The 18,658-nt window shown below is 41.5% G+C and overlaps 1 protein-coding gene across 2 annotated transcripts in view; it reads right to left on the bottom strand.

Annotated features, from left to right (window-relative positions):
• The window catches only part of RBBP5 (RB binding protein 5, histone lysine methyltransferase complex subunit), a 40,498-nt gene that overhangs the window by 19,466 nt on the left and 2,374 nt on the right, over positions 1-18,658 (bottom strand). For both annotated transcript variants that reach the window (XM_047705579.1, XM_047705578.1), the window contains exons 2-3: positions 7,789-7,814; positions 6,720-6,892 (exon numbers count right to left, since the gene is read on the bottom strand). In XM_047705579.1, the coding sequence (XP_047561535.1) occupies positions 6,720-6,892; positions 7,789-7,814 (199 nt within the window). The remainder of the gene's footprint in view (positions 1-6,719; positions 6,893-7,788; positions 7,815-18,658) is intronic.

Raw genomic sequence — 18,658 nt, forward strand, 5'->3', positions numbered from 1 at the left:
AAAAGTTCCTTGGATTTTCTTTTTTGCCTTATATATATCCCAGACTGAGTGATAGAGAAGCCAACAGCCCAACAATACCAACAGGCTCACACAAATAAGGCCTCAAGAAGAGCCTGCTTTCACTAGCCAAAGGACGGCACAGAGAGACAGAAAACTTTTAGGCAATAATGACTCCACTCCAGCAACCACCGTGGAAAAAACTGTAGCCTCACCTTCATCCCAGTCAACAGAATCTAAACAGAATCTAGACCTCCACTCTTTCCTAGTCACAGCAAGGCACCCTTCTCCACTAACTGCACTGGTCCCAGAGAAAGCTCAGCAGGCAGCCAGATTTCCACACCCACCAGCCTGGAATGAGAGCTTCCACAACAGCAGTGGTGGCCACTAGAGAACAGAAGAAGGTACTCGTATCCCTCCCAGCCAGCATGATTCAGACCAGGAGGCCAGTGGGGAACCTCCACTTCCATCCCCACCCTAGCACAGTGAAGCCAAAAAGCTTGAACATCTAACCCACCTGGCAATTAACAAGATGTCGCCCTTTCTTCTCTGCTGGTACAGTGTCAAAGGAGGCCAGTTAAAACACAAGATTTAAATACGCCCTACAGTCTTACAACACAATACCCAAAATGCCCAAGTTTCAATTGAAAATGACTATCAATCCAAGAACAACAACAACAATCTCAACTTGAATGAGATAAGACAATCAACAGATACTAACAGTGACATAATACAGATGTTAGAATTATCTGACAAGGATTTTAATGCAGTCATCATAAATATGTTTCAGTAATTACGAACATGCTTGAAATAAATGAAAATAAAACAAAACAAAATAAAATATCAGCAAAGAAATGAAAGATGTAGGGAAGACCTGAATTTTAGAAATGAAACACAAACTGAAATAAGAAATCCTATAGATGGGTTCAGGAGCCAATGGAGAAGGAAAGGATCAGTGAACTGGAAAACAGAGTAATAATTACCCAATCTAAGAGAAAAAACAGACCAAAAAAAAAATGAACAGAACCTCAGGGACTTGTGGGACAGTAATAAAAGATCTACGATCCACATCACCAGAGTCCTAGAAGAGAAGAAAACGCAGCTTTCAGGTACTGAAGGAATAATGCCTGAAATTTTCCCAAATCTGGCAAAAGATAGAAAACCTACAGATTCAAGAAGCTGAGCAAACGTCCAACAGGGTGAGTCCAAGATACAGAGACAAACCTCTGAAGCCTAAAGACAACGCAAGAGAGGAAGGACATGTTACCTAAGGAAGCAAGTCATGTGCAGATTTCTCACCAGAAAGCATGGAAGGAAGTGGCGCACTCTTCACGTGCTGAGAGAAAAAAAGCTGCCAACCCAAATTCTATTGTCAGCAAAAATATCCTTCAGGAGCCAAAAGGTAAATCAAGACCTTTGGCCAGATCTACCCTAAAAGGATGATTCAAGGAAGTTTTCTAAATGGAAAGGAAATGATAAAAGAAGGAATCTCAGAACATGAGGGAAAAAGAACTATGAAAAGAATCAAAATATAGGTAAATAAGGTCAATTTTTTTCGCTCTAGTTTTGACATATGAACCAAAAATTGTAACACTGTCTTACGTGGGTCTCAACATATACAGGGGAAATATTTAAGACAACTATATACAAAGGAGGGTAAATGGAAATTTTACCATTTCTACACTTCACTTGAACTGGTAAAATGTCAACACCAGTAGGCTGTAGTAAGTTAGGTGTACACAACGTAGTATCTAGTAACCACTGAAAAGTTACACAAGTACCCTCAAAAATATTATACAGTTCCCTCTTATTCATGGGGGATACTGAGACCCCCCAATGGATGTCTGAAGCCACCAAGAGTAACAAACGCCACGTAGACTGTGTTTTCGGGTAAGTAACATACCTATTGAGAAAGTTTCATTTATAAGTTCGGCATAATAAGAAAATCGAAGTTGTCTGTGGTCTCTCTCCCTCAAATTCTCTTCCAGTGCGCCCTCCTGTGTGGTGTGGGATGATGGAGCGCCCATGTGAGGACATGAAGCACAGGGAACGACACGGGCACCGTGATGCAGCCTTAGGCTACTACTGCCCTTCTGACATGTCAGAATCATCGGCTGCCTACCTGTGGCTGATCGCAGATAACTGAAACCACAGAAAGGGAAACCACAGATAAGGGGGACTGCTGCAGATAAAGTGGAATTCTAAAAAATGTTCAAGAAACCCAAAGGAAGGCAGGGGGAAAAGTGAGAAACAGAAGGGACAAAAATAAATACATTTTTATAAAAATGAAAAAGAAAAAGAAACATAAGAGACAGAGAAACCCAAAACCAGCATTTACCCCAATTTTACAATGAAGAGGAGTTGCGGCCGAGGAACTCGGCTGGCAGTGTATCTCCGTGGTTAAGGACGAAGGCTCAAGAGTTAGGCTTATGCTGAAACCTGGACATTACCACCTTGTAGCTGTGTGATCCTGGGCAAGTTATAGACGGCTCTGAGTTTTCATTTCCTCGCCTATAACACGGGAGCCATAATATTACCTACCCAGCAGAAGACTGTTCACAGAATTAAGATCAGTATATATAAAATTTCTATCCCAATACCTGGCACATAATGACGACTCAAAAAACATTAACAATTATTTGTATCAGAGGCAAGATGAATGTTTGCCCAGACTTGGGATTCAAGGGCCAGAGAAAGGCAGGAGTAAAACAAGGAAGTGAATATAAAAGGATCAAGTTCAAGTCTGCATGCCAAAGGACTCTGGTGCCTCTCTCCCACCAGCTCTAGAACACCTGCAGTCCTGCTTAACCCTCAGAAAGGCAAATAGAAAGAAGATCCTTCTAGAGAATGCGAACCTTTAAAAAAAAAAAGGCCTGAAGATGCCCTTCTTGTTTTTTTTTTTTTTTAAGAGTGTTTATTTGTCAGAGAGAGAGAGAGAGAGAGCACTGGAGCACACGCACAAGCAGGGGGATGGGCAGGCAGAGGAGGAAGAGGACTCCCTGCTGAGCTGGAAGCTGGACCTGGGACTCGATCCCAGGACCCTGGGATCATGACCTGAGCCAAAGGCAGATGTTTAACCGACTGAGCCACCCAGGTTTCCCTGAAGATGCCCTTCTGTTAGGATTCACAACAAAAAAGCCAGTGACCCACCCCATTTCAGTGAATGATAGGAGGGTAAGACAGTGGGCTAAAACTTGCAGGCAGTGTATCAGGATGTCCATGGATAATTTCTGAAATCAACAAACCAAGAAAAAGTAACATATACATATCATCTAGAAATATGAAGATAAATACCAGAAAAAAAACAGACCAAAAAATGAAAGCACACAGGGAATGAGACCATACTGGGAGTGAGGAGGAAAAAGGGACAGCTTTCCTTGCTGTTCTTGTAAGTCTTACAGTACAATCTGACTACAGGACAGAACATTAGTTATCATTCCATTTTTTTAAAAGATTTTATTTAAATCTTTTAAACCCTGGGTGGCTCAGTCATTACACGTCTGCCTTCGGCTCAAGTCGCAATGCTGGGATCCTGGGATTGAGCCCCACATCGGGCTCCCTGCTCAATGGGAAGCCTGCTTCTCCCTCTCCCACTCCCCCTGCTTGTGTTCCCTCTCTGCTCTGTCATAAATAAATTCCTTAAAAAAATTTTTTTGAGAACAAGGAAGAAAGTGAGAGAGAGAGAGAACATGAGCAAGAGGGAGGGGCACAGGGAGAGTTGGGAGAGGGAGATGCAGACATCCCGCCAAACAGGGAGCCCAAAGTGGGGCTCCATCCCAGGGTACTGGGACTGTGACCCGAGCCAAAGGCAGATACCCAACCAACTTAGCCACCCAGGCCCCCCATTTTTTCTTTAAATCCTTTTGTATTATAATACCCTTTTCTCTTTTTCCCACAGTAAGCTTGTATTTCTGTTAAAATAGAAAGGACTCTAATTTTGAAAATGAAATTATAAACAAGTGAAAACTAAGAGGGGCTCTCCCACTGGAAAACATAATAATAATATAGCCAACAATTCCAAACTCTATAAGCAGGCACAAAATTAGAAGCCTGGGGAAAAACACAAACACAAAACCCAGAAGCTAGGAGTATGGAGTAAAATGGCATTCAAAGTTCATGAATCACAGCACTTACCATCTCGCAGGGAAGATACTCATAGGACAAATATTTGCAATAAAATAACAGGAGACACATAGCCATGATCTCAAACTTAAACCATTTCCCCCTAAATTCTACATTAGTGTCTTCATCCAAGCCAGAAGTCTGAGGATCATCCTAACTTTGGCACTTCGCTCAGACTCCTCATCTGACTACGACCAGGACTAACTTCTGTCCTCTCCTCTATCAGTACGGCTCAGTCACAGTCGTGGGGCTGCTGAGCTCATCATCTCTAGCCGAGATCTCTGTACTTCCCTTATCTTCATTCTCTGTCTCCTTCAATCTCTTTAACACATGCTGTCCTGGAGATTTTTTTCTTAAATAAAAAGCTCATCATACCACTTTTCTTTCCTATGATGTCTTAATGGATTCATAGTTACCTACAAGATGAAGTTCAAATTCATACTCTGGTACACAACATCCTCCATGAGGGTCTCAGCCGACCAGCTCTTGCCCCATCGCATCTCCCACGCCACAATCCAGCCATCTTGAACCACCTGCGGTTCCCCATTTCTCGTGCTTGTTTGAAGCTAACGGACCTTTGCCTGGGCAGCGTCCCTTGCTTGGACTACAACTGGCAAACACTTATAACTTACAAGTTTGAGGTTAGATATTGTCTTGCCTAGAATCCTTTCCTGACCACTGTTCTCCTCCAGGACATGGGTCATCTCCTCCTTTGCACCTTCACCTCCACTGAACCCCAAACACATTTCTTGCGCGGGAACCATAAAGCTTTAGGACCTGTACCTGTTGCATAATTCATGCTCAGTGTTGTTGAATGAATGAATATGTAAGTGAAAAAGTTTATGCACAAAGACATTTACTAAAAACATGTAGCAGAGAAACTAGCAAAAAACTGTTAAACAAATTATAATTTATCCATGAGAAGATATATAGCTGTAAAAAAAAAAAGTTTGTAAAGGCTATGAAAGTAGGAAACTGTCCGGTGTTACAGAGGAAAAAAAGCAAAATATAAAACAGAACATAGCACAATTATAAATTCTGCTTTTTTTTAAAAAGATTTTATTATTTATTTGAGAGAGAGAGATCACAAGTAGGCAGAGAGGCAGGCAGAGAGAGGGGGGAGCAGGCTCCCCGCTGAGCAGAGAGAGCCCAATGCCAGGCTTGACACCAAGACCCTGAGATCATGACCCGAGCCGAAGGCAGAGGCTTTAACCCACTGAGCCACCCAGGCGCCCCTAAATTCTGCTCTTTCAAAGCCATATATAAAAACAGACTAAAATCTTTACGGTAGTAATTACTTGGGTGGTGGGACTATGGGAGATACTAGTACTTCTGTTTGCTTTGCTATATTTTCCATAATGTTCTAAATGATAATATATTATTTTATAATAAAAATAAATGCATTATTTTAACAGGTGGGAGTGGCTAATACTCTCATTTTGCATATTACAGAGAAGTTTTGGCCAAAGCTAGTTCATTAGCAGCCAATCCTAGACTGGGATTCAGGCCTCCTCCCAATCCAGTGCTTTACAATACAGCTGCCATTTCCATTTGCACAAAAGAAAATAGGTTACAGCTTCATAAATCTAGATATGATTGTGGGGCGCCTGGGTGGCTCAGCTGGTTGGACATCTTACTTTTTTTTTTTTTTAAGATTTTATTTATTTATTTGAGAGAGAGACAGTGAGAGAGCATGAGAGGGGAGAAGGTCAGAGGGAGAAGCAGACTCCCCATGGAGCTGGGAGTCTCATATGGGACTCGATCCCGGAATTCCAGGATCATGACCTGAGCCGAAGGCAGTCGCTTAACCAACTGAGCCACCCAGGCGCCCGACATCTTACTTTTGATTTCAGCTCAGGTCCTGATCTCGAGGTCATGAGACTGAGCCCTACATGAGACTCCTGTTCAGTGTGGAGTCTGCTTGTCCTTCTCCCTCCGCCTCTACTCTACCCCCAGCTTACTTGCACACACTCGCTCTCTAAAAAATAATAAAATCTTAAAAAAAAAATCTAGATCTGATAAGATGCCTTTTTTGGTCCAAGCTCATTCAGAAGAAGAGCTGCCCTAAAATAAAACTCTCCAAAGCAAACACAGTAGTCACTGAGAGTAAGAAAGAGATCAATAGAAATTTATATTACACTAGAGTTTAGCTCAATCTGTTTGATAGAAAATCTTAACTATGATTCAGTGAAGGAACAGACATGCCTGTGAGCACTAAGACTGCTGGAATTCAAGACTTGGACAAAGCTGAAGCAGATGATTTCCACGCTTCCCTCCTAATCAAGATTGTCCATTCTAAAAGAAAGGTCAATATCACAAATGATACTACAGCTGCAATCTGCAAATATCTCATTTCAGCACTGAAATATTCTCAGACAGAACCCGATGCAGATCCACAAGTACACTCAATTTCTCCCCGACAGAGGTGCTCCAAGGACAGCATTTTTTCAAGGTCTACAGATGCTATGAGAAATTGTACTACTAATGACTGAACACTTAAGTATTAAAATATCTAGTACAATTAGATTGGCAATTTCACAGTCACCACTCATCCCCCTAATTCAACTCAGATTCAACATACTAGTGTTACAATTTCTTACCATAAAGAACAAACGGGATGGATGTGCGCGCTAATTATTTTAGCAATGCCTCTTGTCAAGAAATCCCAGATGACGATTCGGCCATCGTTACAGCCAACGGCAAGCAGCGTGCCCCACCTGTTAAAGGTGCAAGTCAGGGCCATGCTGATACAATCCAAGGTTCCATCGGCTTCCTAAAAATTAAAACAAATACAAGAATATAGACAATGCCATCCAGGTACCCAAATTATTTCTTAAAGACTCTCTATCACCTATATGACAGTACTCTTTAAATTATGACGTATGCCAAAAGAAACTCTATGTGTGTTCTTGTACCTATTAAACGAGCCAAAACAAGAAGTAAGTGATAAACAGATGTGATAAATCCCATTCATTCCCAGTCTGACTTTGAACCCACCCCACAGGGCAATTAGGCAAAATATAACAAGATTCACTGAAAAGAGTCATCCTACTGACCCAATACTCAGTTCTTGGGATTTAGTCCAAGAAAAACAGTTTAAAACAAAACCCCTAGAACAACCTGTATGTGCAATATTAGGAAAGTCAAATACATTATTTTGTGTTCGTAACAACCCATTTAAAATAACCATAATGACTACCCTGAAACACATTTCAAGCATTACAAAATATTCTTACATTTTAAAAAGTAAAGTAGAACATACGTATTACTACTATGCAAAAACACTGATTGATTGAAACTAGAAAAGCACTAAGGGAAAAAAACCCTACATACAGGTGATAGTACTGATTGTGAAAAATTCTTCAAAGTATTGTTTTTAATTTACTGGGAAATGAACTGTGAAAAATTAAAATGCTATGGTGAGATTTCCCACCAATATTGCCTATGTATTTCCTCTATTCTCAAAATTAAACATTGAGTTCATTATAGCAAAAGAGGCATCATCATACTTAAAGCTTCTACTGTCAAAGAAAAGTGCGGGGGTGGGGGGGAGGATCAAATACATTTTCCACTCAAACACAAAAGACAGCAAGTTATCATACTCCTAAATTCACAATAAGATTATACTCTTAAAAAAAAAAAAAAAAAAAAAAAAGACTATCCTCTTACCTCCGGATAATTCTGCCCAAAGGACTCTGCAACAAAGCAAAGAGAGTTCATGGAGCGTTTGCAACAAAGCAGGAATCCTCCAGCTCACCAACTGGCGAACACAATGGTTTGCGAAGTGTGGATGGGAACTGCCTCTGGCTCAGGGACTCCAGAGGGGTCACACCTATTTTCATTATCATACCAAGAAGGCATCTGCCTCTTCACTCTCCTGTGTCCCACGCCTGAGGCCACAGCACCAGTGATATAACAGAGTGCATGCAAAAGTAGATGCAAGAATTCTACCAACCTCACTTAGGCAAGCAGTAAGGGCAACTTGTAACTGTAAAGCAATGCTCTTCTCACTAATTTTGTTTTAGAAAAGTTATTTTTCATAAAAATGTTATTTATGTAAACAGGTAATGGGGTTATATTGCCTATTTTGAACTACAAACTTTTAAATATCTAATCTGTTAAACTATCTCAAGTCGGACGAACTCTCTAGAACCTTCATTAGCAGCAGCCGACCAGAGGTGGCCATTTACCTTCCTAACAATGACATTTATGTTGTCACATAATCTGGTAGTTGATTAAAGATGCAATTCTCTACTCTCTATATTAATTTCTTAAGCAAATGACATTTGGAGGCTAACACCCCTAGCATGTTTTTCCTGTCTGAAATGCAGTGTTCACACAAGTCACAAACATCTCGAACAGCAGATGATGGCAGGATGATACCGCCTGCTTCTCCGAAGTGTCCCAGTCAGCATGTACTTTTAACATTACCTAAGTATTTTATTACAGTGGTTTTTAAACGATGCTGAGAACTACAGATCCATGAAAGTTGTTTCACACATAAGGCATCCAAATCAGATTTCATCTAAAAAAAGTCATCTACTCTTTAAAAAAAAAGTCTGAAACCCAGTTTTATTAGACTGTCCTTTATAAAAAATTAAAAACGAAAGAGCAGGAGCTCCTGGCTGGCTCAGTCGAAGAGCATGCAACTCCTGATCTTGGGATCATGAGTTTGAGCCCCAGGTTGGATTGTAGGGATTACTTAAACCAAAAACAAAACAAAACAAAACGGAGGAGGAAGAGAGGAAGGAGAGGAGGGGAAGGAGGAGGAATAGGAGGAGGAAAGAAAAGTAAAACTACAGTAAAAACATGAAAACCACTAAAAAAAAAAAAAAAAGTCCTACAATAAAGAACACTAAAAGATGGAACGAAACGCAAATGTCCCCAAAAGGTAATTATCTTGATGTATTTAATGTGAACCAGATTTAAGGTGGCTGACTGCATGCACTTACGAAAGAATGAACTGAAATACTGAAACCAGTAGAGAGGTTTTATTTTTTTAAAGATTTTATTTATTCATTTCAGAAGGAGAGAGTGTGCGAGTTTGGGGTGGGAGGAAGGGCAGAGAGAAGCAGGCCCCCAACCAAGCAGGGAGTCCCAGGTTCATGACCAGGGCAGAAGGCAGATGCCCAACCGGCTGAGCCACCCAGGCGCCCAGATCGAAAGGTCTTTGAAAGAAATTTTCTGAAGTTACTAAAGTAATACATGCAATACAGAAATGTTAATCAACAAATGATCGTTTCCGCCCTGCAACCCACTCACCAAGGTAAAAGCTTCCATATATTTCCATATGCTTATATAAGCAAATCTAGAAGCATATTATTTGTTGAGCATTCATGTTTATAGTTGTGTTTTTTAAATAAAACATTACATCTATAATATGACTTGTTTCCTTAGCAATTTAGCTTAGAAATCTTTCCAAATCAGTAAGATATATACATTCACATGGTTGAGGAAAAAACAAAAAACAAAAAGCATTTATCCAAAAATTAAAAACAAAACAAACAACAAACCACAACCTGAAAAGACAAAGTACTGGGGCAGAAGCAGAGTACGACTGGCTGTGTTGCGATAAGGGAAAGCCACGCAGAAGACTCTGAGTGAGTCCAGGATCCAGGGACCATTTTTTTTTTTTTTTAAAGATTTTATTTATTTATTTGAGAGAGAGACAGTGAGAGAGAGCATGAGCGAGGAGAAGGTCAGAGAGAGAAGCAGACTCCCCATGGAGCTGGGAGCCTGATGCGGGACTCGATCCCGGGACTCCAGGATCATGACCTGAGCCAAAGGCAGTCGTCCAACCAACTGAGCCACCCAGGCATCCCAACCAGGGACCATTTTAATGTACGATCACCTCTCAACACAGACTACCCCTTGTATATCTGGTTTATGTTTCTAGGGTAGGTTTTTCTTTCGTTTCGGATCATCCTAGCGAACAGAACTACAATAAGGTGTTTAAGGAGCACAAAGAAAAAGTGACAACACGGGAGAAAGACCAGGCTCATCTGGGGCGGTCCTGCTGGGAGGACCAGAGCTACAGGAACGCAAGGCCCTTTCCTCAGAGAATGCTCAAGGTCACCTTTATACTCTCCATCTTGCCACCATCTACCATTTTATGGGACAATGAGATGTCTTGGGTTTTAAATCCATACTGGGGGAAAAAATATGCCCAAAGACGTGGCTGCCAGGAGAAATAAAACCCGTTAGAGATTTAACTCCATAATACGCTTGATACAAAAAACATGAGGGGCTTCTATAGCAAAACACGCATATCCAAAACTGATTACAGAAGAAAAATCCCTGACTGGATCAATGAGTAAAAAACACAAGGAAAGGCTGTTAAAGACACACCATGGAAAGGGAGGAGGGGGGAGGGGAGCAGACCCATAAGGATTTTGTGAGCAGTTTCTCCTAGTCTCAAGCAGCAGAAAATTACTGTATTATTCAAGCTATTCTGAGCAGAAAAAAAATACGAGTTGTTTTTTTTTTTATAAAGCCAACATAACTGACACCAAACCCTCAGAGACAATACAAAAAAGAAAAACAAGAATTTTCTTAACACAAATGGGACACAATATTTCACCTTCACACTCCGCAGACTTGCAAAGTAACCTCTAACAGTATATACAATTATAACCAAATTCGAACCACAAAGCTCCTGGAGAGTTTGCTATTGGACCATGTAAGAAGACATTGCGACAGAGCAGGAGAAACAAGGGTGAGGGTCAAGGGCACTCCAAACAGTCTAACAGCAAGATGCACTCTAATGTACATCCTGAGTCAAGAATGCTTACACAACAGCCACACGATCCTATCTGTAGATACTGAAAACACATTTGCTAAAACTCCATAATCACTTCTAATAAAGGAATAGAGGACTACAATAAATGATAAAATCTACCAAAAACACAATTATCATTCCAAAAGGTGAAATATTAAAACCATTTCAATTAATATCAGCAACTAGGAAGGGATATATCATTACTAGTTAATACCATACAAGAAATGAAATAACTGGTTTAACCACTGAATATAAGGAGATAAAACTATTTCTCTCTTGCTGTCACTGAATACCATGAAAACACAAGAGACTCTAATAAGAAAACTATTTAATTAATAAGAAAATAGGGAAGGGGCTTCTGGCGGCCTCAGTCAGAAGAGCGAGCAACCCCTGGTCTCAGGGTCATGAGTTCCACCCCCAAGCTGGGTGCAGAGTTTACTTAAAAATAAACAAACTTGGGGCGCCTGGGTGGCTCAGTGGGTTAAAGCCTCTGCCTTCGGCTCAGGTCATGGTCCCAGGGTCCTGGGATCGAGCCCCGCATCAGGCTCTCTGCTCAGTGGGGAGCCTGATTCCTCCCCTCTCTCTCTGCCTGCCTCTCTGCCTACTTGTGATCTCTCTTTGTCAAATAAGTAAATAAAATCTTAAAAAAATAAATAAATAAATAAAATAAACAAACTTTTTTTAAAAAAGATTTTATTTATTTATTTTTTAAAACATTTTATTTATTTATTTGAGAGAGAGACAGTGAGAGAGAGCATGAGCGAGGAGAAGGTCAGAGGGAGAAGCAGACTCCCCATGGAGCTGGGAGCCCGATGCGGGACTCGATCCCGGGACTCCAGGATCATGACCTGAGCCGAAGGCAGTCGCTTAACCAACTGAGCCACCCAGGCGCCCAAGATTTTATTTATTTATTTGACAGACAGAGATCACAAGTAGGCAGAGAGGCAGGCAGAGAGAGAGGAGAAAGCGGCTCCTTGCTGAGCAGAGAGCCAGATGCGGGGCTCTATCCCAGGACCCTGAGACCATGACCTGAGCCAAAGGCAGAGGCTTTAACCCACTGAGCCACCCGGGTGCCCCAACAAACTTTAAAAAAAAAAAAAAAAACAAAAAACAAGAAAATAGGGTAAGGTGGCTTACTACAAGAAAAATATTCAAACATTAACAGATTTTCTTTACATTAGCAATTAGTATCCAAAAACGGAAATACAAGGAAAAATTCCACTCATGATGGCTACAAACATATAAAATATTTAAGGAACAGGTGGTAAGGTAATAAGGAAGACAAAAGACATGTATGAAGAAAACTATAAAATCTTAAGTAAGGCCATAAAACCTAAATAAATGAAAAGACAATCTACATTCTGGGATGGGAAAATTTAATGGCTTTCCCTAAAAATTAATAAATGTTATATAATTCCAGATGGAATAAAGACAAAAACGTGAAAAAAAAAATTCTAAATGTACTGAGGCTGCTGATATATGATAAAGGTGGCATTTCAATTAGTGGAAGATTTATTTAACATATAGGGAATGACAAGGGACCATATGGAAGAAGGAAAAAGTAATTCCTCTCATATTACATATTAATTTCAGGTAAATCGATGTTTTTAAAGAACAAGAATCTTAGAAGAAAATCTAGGAGACTACATGAATTATCTAGGGTAGTGAAGACCTTAACCAAATGAGGAACACCAAAAGAAAAGAGATATAGGTTTGATTAAATACAAATTTAATATTTTGCATGGCAAAGTTCCCATAAACAATCAAGATTTAGAAACAAACTTTCGGGGTGGCTCAGTGGGTTAAAGCCTCTGCCTTCGGCTCGGGTCATGATCCCAGAGTCCTGGGATCGAGCCCCATATCGGGCTCTCTGCTTGGCAGGGAGCCTGCTTCCTCCTCTCTCTCTCTCTCTCTGTCTGCCTGCCTCTCTGCCTAATTGTGATCTCTGTCAAATAAATAAATAAAATCTTTAAAAAAAAGAAAAAAAAAGAGTTAGAAACAAACTTTCGGGGTGCCTGGGTGGCTCAGTGGGTTAAAGCCTCAGCCTTGGGGCACTGGGTGGCTCAGTGGGTTAAGCCTCTGCCTTCGGCTCAGGTCGTATCTCAGGGTCCTGGGATCGAGCCCCACATTAGGCTCTCTGTCAGCGGGGAGACTGCTTCCTCCTCTCTCTCTCTCTGCCTGCCTCTGCCTACTTGTGATCTCTGTCAAAAATAAATAAACTCTTTAAAAAAAAAAAAAACCAACAACAAACAAACTTTCAAGGCAGATGACTGATAGGAGTTGATACCTGTATTACAAAGCAACTTTATACATCAGAAAGAAAAAACAACCCAAAAGACAAAAAGAACATAAATAAAAATGAGATGCCACTTTCATCCATCAAACAGGTAAATTTAGGGGCACCTGGGTGGCTCAGTCTGTTAAGCATCTGCCTTGGGCTCAGGTCATGATCCCAGGGACCTGGGATTGAGCCCCACATCAGGCTCCCTGCTCAGCAGAGGGTCTGCTTTTCCCTTTCTCTCTCCCTCTGCCTTTCCCCTGCTTGCACTCGTGTTCTCTCTCTCTCTCAAATAAATAAATAAAATCTTAAAAAACAAACAACAACAACAAAAAAAAAAAAAAACAGGAAAATTTAGGGAGAGAACACCTGGGGGTGGAAGAGAGGGCACAGGGACATTTTTATATGTCACCTATAAAAAATGGGAATAATGGGGTGCCTGGGTGGCTCAGTGGGTTATGCCTCTGCCTTCAGCTCAGGTCATGATCCCAGGGTCCTGGGACTGAGCCCCTCATCGGGCTCTCTGCTCAGCGGGAAGCCTGCTTCCCTCTCTCTCTGCCTGCCTCTCTGCCTACTTGTGATCTCTCTCTGTCAAATAAATAAATACAATCTTAAAAAAAAATGGGAATAACTATAGCCTTTTGGAAAACGGATCTGACAACATCCATTAAAAGCAAAACATAGGGGTGCCTGGGTGGCTCAGTCGTTGAGCATCTGGCTTCATTCAGCTCAGGTCATGATTCCAGGGTCCTGGGATTGAGCCCCATATCATGCTCCCTGCTTGGCTGGAAGCCTGCTTCTCCCTCTCCCATTGCCCCTGCTTCTGTTCCTTCTCTCGTCGTGTCTCTGTCAAATAAATAAAAGCTTAAAAAGAAAAAAAAAAGCAAAACATATAGAGTCCTTACCTCAGCAATTCTACAACTGGAAATCTAATCTCCATAGATGTAAACACAACAGTGAGACAGAAGTACAAATATTTCAAGTATTGTTCTTGGTGGCCAAAAAACAAACAAAACCTACCCAAACTGGAAACAAGGTAAATGTACATTAATAGTGGAAAAGATGAATAAATTACATTGTATTCTAATACAAAAGTACTAATAAATTATGCTAATTATCTTAGAGAAATTTGCGTTGGTGTTACTAAGTAGAAAAAAAAGCAAACACAAAGTGTGTATTATATAATCTCATTTTTTATTATCCTGTGGGTGTGCCCATGCACACACACATATATATAAGCATAGAGAAAAATATGGAAGGAAATACATGGGATTATCAACAAAAAGGAGGCAGCAAGGGAAAAAAAAAGATCACTTTTTTTCAAAACACATGGGAATTTTACTGTTGAAATTATACATCGTGGGTCGCCTGGGTGGCTCAGTGGGTTGAAGCCTCTGCCTTCGGCTCAGGTCATGATCTCAGAGTCCTGGGATCGAGCCCCACATCGGGCTCTCTGCTCAGCAGGGAGCCTGCTTCCTCCTCTCTCTCTGCCTGCCTCTCTGCCTACTTGTAATCTCTGTCAAATAAATAAATAAAATCTTAAAAAAAAATTAAAAAAAAAGAAATTATACATCGTGTGTATCTACATGAATGCGTTAAAATCCATCAGATCTAGCATCTCCCAATGTGTACGAACAATATCCTACAGTGTTAACTGAAGAAGGCAAGTTTCAAATAATGTGTATAAAAAGGTTCTATTTCTGTAAAAAAGCGAAAACAAAGCCCTAATAAATTTGTTTAAACGTTTGTGCGAGCAAGGAATAAACTATAGAACGAGAAACTCTAGAAAGTTACCATTTGGGGAAGGGGAGAAAGTTTTTCTGGATGCGTGTTTGAACTGTTTCCACTGCTGTGATAAACACGTGCTATATTTGTTCATTTGAAAAGGAAGAGATTAAAGAACCACAATGCGCCTTCCTGACTTACACTCACACTGGCTCATCACTTCTCCGAAGAGCTCAAACCTGCACTTACCTACCATGAGCAGCTACCGCTTACTGAATGCCTACGTGTCCAACTCTGCACTAAGGTCTTTTATATATTCCCTTTCAGTCCTCTCAATTCGTGATTAAGGGACCACTGCTGGCACCCGCTACACCCCAAGACCTGACCTTTACCGCCACCTGCTTGTACTCATGAACACTCGTCCCACATTTTTGCTCAAACTCTTCCTTCCCATTCATCTCTTCACTCGGGCAAATGGCAACTGAAACCCTCAGGCGACAGGGTCCAGACCACTTGGAGCATAACCCTTGCCAGGTGCCTGTGCAGACAGACTATGGAGTGACCTCCAACTACCTTTACCTCATTAGAATACTAAATCTCCGCCCAAGGAGGAGCACAGGCCTCATTTCCATAACAATGTCTGTACAGCAGGTTTCCTTAAGGGAGCATGGGTGGCCTTAGGCTGACCTCTACACGCAAGGACAAGGCTTCCCAACTAAATAAATATTCATCCAAAAACCCTAAGTAGAAGGAACCCATTCACACTTGCTCAGAGAATAAATGGTTTTGGAAGTTATTCCCCACGATCTCCTTACTTGCTTCAAATAAAGTTTACTTTGTGCACCAGCTCCACATGGTGCATCTGTGACTCACCAAGGAGGGGACTCTGTTGGTTCAGTGACACTATTACATTCCATTTCACAGTTAAGTCACTTCCCAGGTGCACACAGTCAAAAGCTGGAACAACCGGAACCTGACCCAGAAACCATACTCTTAACTGTAACTACACTAAACAGCCTCTAGAATCTTGCCTGAATTTGACCTCAAGGTTATCAATCTATCATCTGTCAAACACAACACAACCCCCCTTTTTGAAAGTCAAAATGTGCCCATCTGCTTTCCTTCTGTACATCTTCCCTTCTCTTCCCACATCTCAAAGATCCCCACCAATTACTCCCTCCTGGCCACGGAACGGAATTTAACCAAGAGAAGTGAGCTCAGTGGCCTACCGAAAATTCCACCTACTGAGGATTTTTCTTAGCAACAACCAGTGTTCACTTTATTTGTTCCCAAAAAACCATCCCTTTTCCCAGAGAAGACAAAAGAAAAATTGGAAGTTAAGCTTCCCACCTCCCTTTGCCAATAAAGCCCACAGGAAGCACACAAAAGATCTCCACTGAGGGCTGAATGAATAATTTTGGTATTACACCATCCAGCCCAACCAAGCAGGAAACTTTTTTAGTCTTCACTCTCCACATAGTGTCACAAACCCTTCCTAGTCGCCTCACTTTTACAGTCTTGGCCTTCCACCACATTCGTCTTCCTGACACTGTTCTTCAAAGCCTGTGCCCCCCTCAGACCTTCCCTTCGGCTAAGGGCAGCTGCTTTGCAGCTGCCTTTTCGGAATCTGAGTTTACAATGCTTCCGGCCCAGCCACACCAGCTCCCTCAGGGCCCTCCTCCTTTCTGTCCTGTGAAGATCCTTTCTCCAAACTGCCCTTCAGCTTTCCAGCTCCTTCCAGCCTTCTCCCTCTAGGTCTCCTGACATGGAATAAGGTCTGTTCTCCACACTGCTGAACACCCACCTCCTTAAAGACCTGATTATCACCAGCTCTAAAGCTGCGCGGCCCTCTTCTCCCAAAGGCCCTATTATTTTCGATTCCAACTCATTCCCCTCTGTTGTAATGGTTAGGAGCAGAGTAGCAATTTCCATTCTGTTTCCTCAGTCTAACAAGGGAGGACACAAGCAAGGGCATTCTTCCAAAGAAATGCAATTTGCAGGTGTCTAGATAACCAATCCCACCCCACCCTCATCTGATCCCTTCATCAACGTAATTACTATGTGTCCTTGACTCCAGCCTCGCCTCCCTCACAGAGCTGCCACAGCCAACTTTCCAAGACCCGAATCTCACCTGTCACTTCGCTGCTTAAAATCTACTTCACCCAACAATATACTAAACTTCTAAGTAAAATTGTAAAAAGTGATTTCATTCTGGCCCCTGCCAGTGTTATCTTCTCCATGTCTGGCTAACTTCCCATCAGCACCTAGCATAGAAACTCACATAACCCGCCCTAAGCACCAGCTGTAGATCACTGACCATTTCTTGAACATACCATATGCAGTCATGCCTCAGAACATCTGTCCCAACTACTCCCTGCACTGCTAATCAGCTTCTCTAACTTGTCCCTCCGGAAAAACCCTTCTCTATCTGCACTGTCTGGGTTAAATGACGCTTCCTCTATAAAACCATCCCCAAATTCTACCGCCAACCTCTATACTGCAGAATTAATTGCTTTCAGCTGAACTCCCATAATGCATTCACTTATTACGGTTCCGTATTAGACACAATTATTTATGTTTCACTCCTTCTAGTTCTACATATTTATTCAGGGCAAAGGCTGTATCTTATTTTGAGGTGTGTCAAACAGTAGGACCCACCCCACCATAAGTGGATAAATCAATTTAGTGAGCTCCAACAAGTTTTTTAATAGATTCGAACAGAAGACATCAGAGGACACTGAGCATAACAGGAATTAAGAATAATTTTGAGAAACTTAGTTATATATATATTTGCATATATGATGGGTTGTGATAGAAAATAGATTTCCTGGGCATCTTGGGTGGCTCAATTGTTTGCACATCTGACTCTTGATTTTAGCTCAGGTCACATCTCAGGATTGTGTCATCGGGCCCCTGCATCGGGCTCAGCACTGGGCATGAGGCCTGCTTAAGATTCTCTTTCTATCTACCCCCACTCCCTTCTCCCTCTCTCAAAAAAAAAAAAAAAAAAAAAAAAAAAAGAGTTTTCTTCCTGTGAGTTGTAGTAAAAATAGTTTTGAAAAACTCTTATGTAACTTTCTATCTCCAGTGCATATTGTCAGATACCCAACAAGGGCGCAGAAGTGACTGCAGAAGTAAAATCACTACCTTGAGTGTTACATTAACAGCACGTTATCATTCCTTTCCTTTATCTGGACAGATATTCGTTCCCACGCTTGCTCCCACAATCACAATCACTTCTGTTCCTTGTGCTTTTTATCTCCAACTTTCTCCTTTAAAACTCAATAATTTCCATAGAAATGTAGATTTCCAGACCCAGCTTTCTTTTAAATTGTCTAGCCTTCTTGGGATGCCTGGGTGGCTCAGTCAGTTAAGCGTCCCAACTCTTTTAGTTCAGGTCAGAATTGCAGGATGGAGGGGATCAAGCCCGACGTCACGCTCCACACTAGGCGTGGAGTCAGTCTGCTTGTCCCTCTCCCTGTGCTCCTGCCCCCAACATGCACGCATGCACATACTCACGTGCACTCTCTAGTAAATAAAATCTTTACTGTCTAACCTTCCAATGCTAAATATTCCTAAATTTCACCCTCATGAATCTTCTATATCATTCAAGGAAAATCTTTCCCATGACCACTTCTTTCACGTACTAGCCTATCTATCACCTTTCCTCCATCCTGAAGTTTTTAAAAATAAGGGTCGACCTCTGGCCTCCACTCTGTCTCCCACGCCTTCCAAAAATGACTGTACTCTGGCTTCCA

Source organism: Lutra lutra, chromosome 15 (assembly GCF_902655055.1).
Source record: "Lutra lutra chromosome 15, mLutLut1.2, whole genome shotgun sequence".
NCBI lineage: Eukaryota > Metazoa > Chordata > Mammalia > Carnivora > Mustelidae > Lutra > Lutra lutra.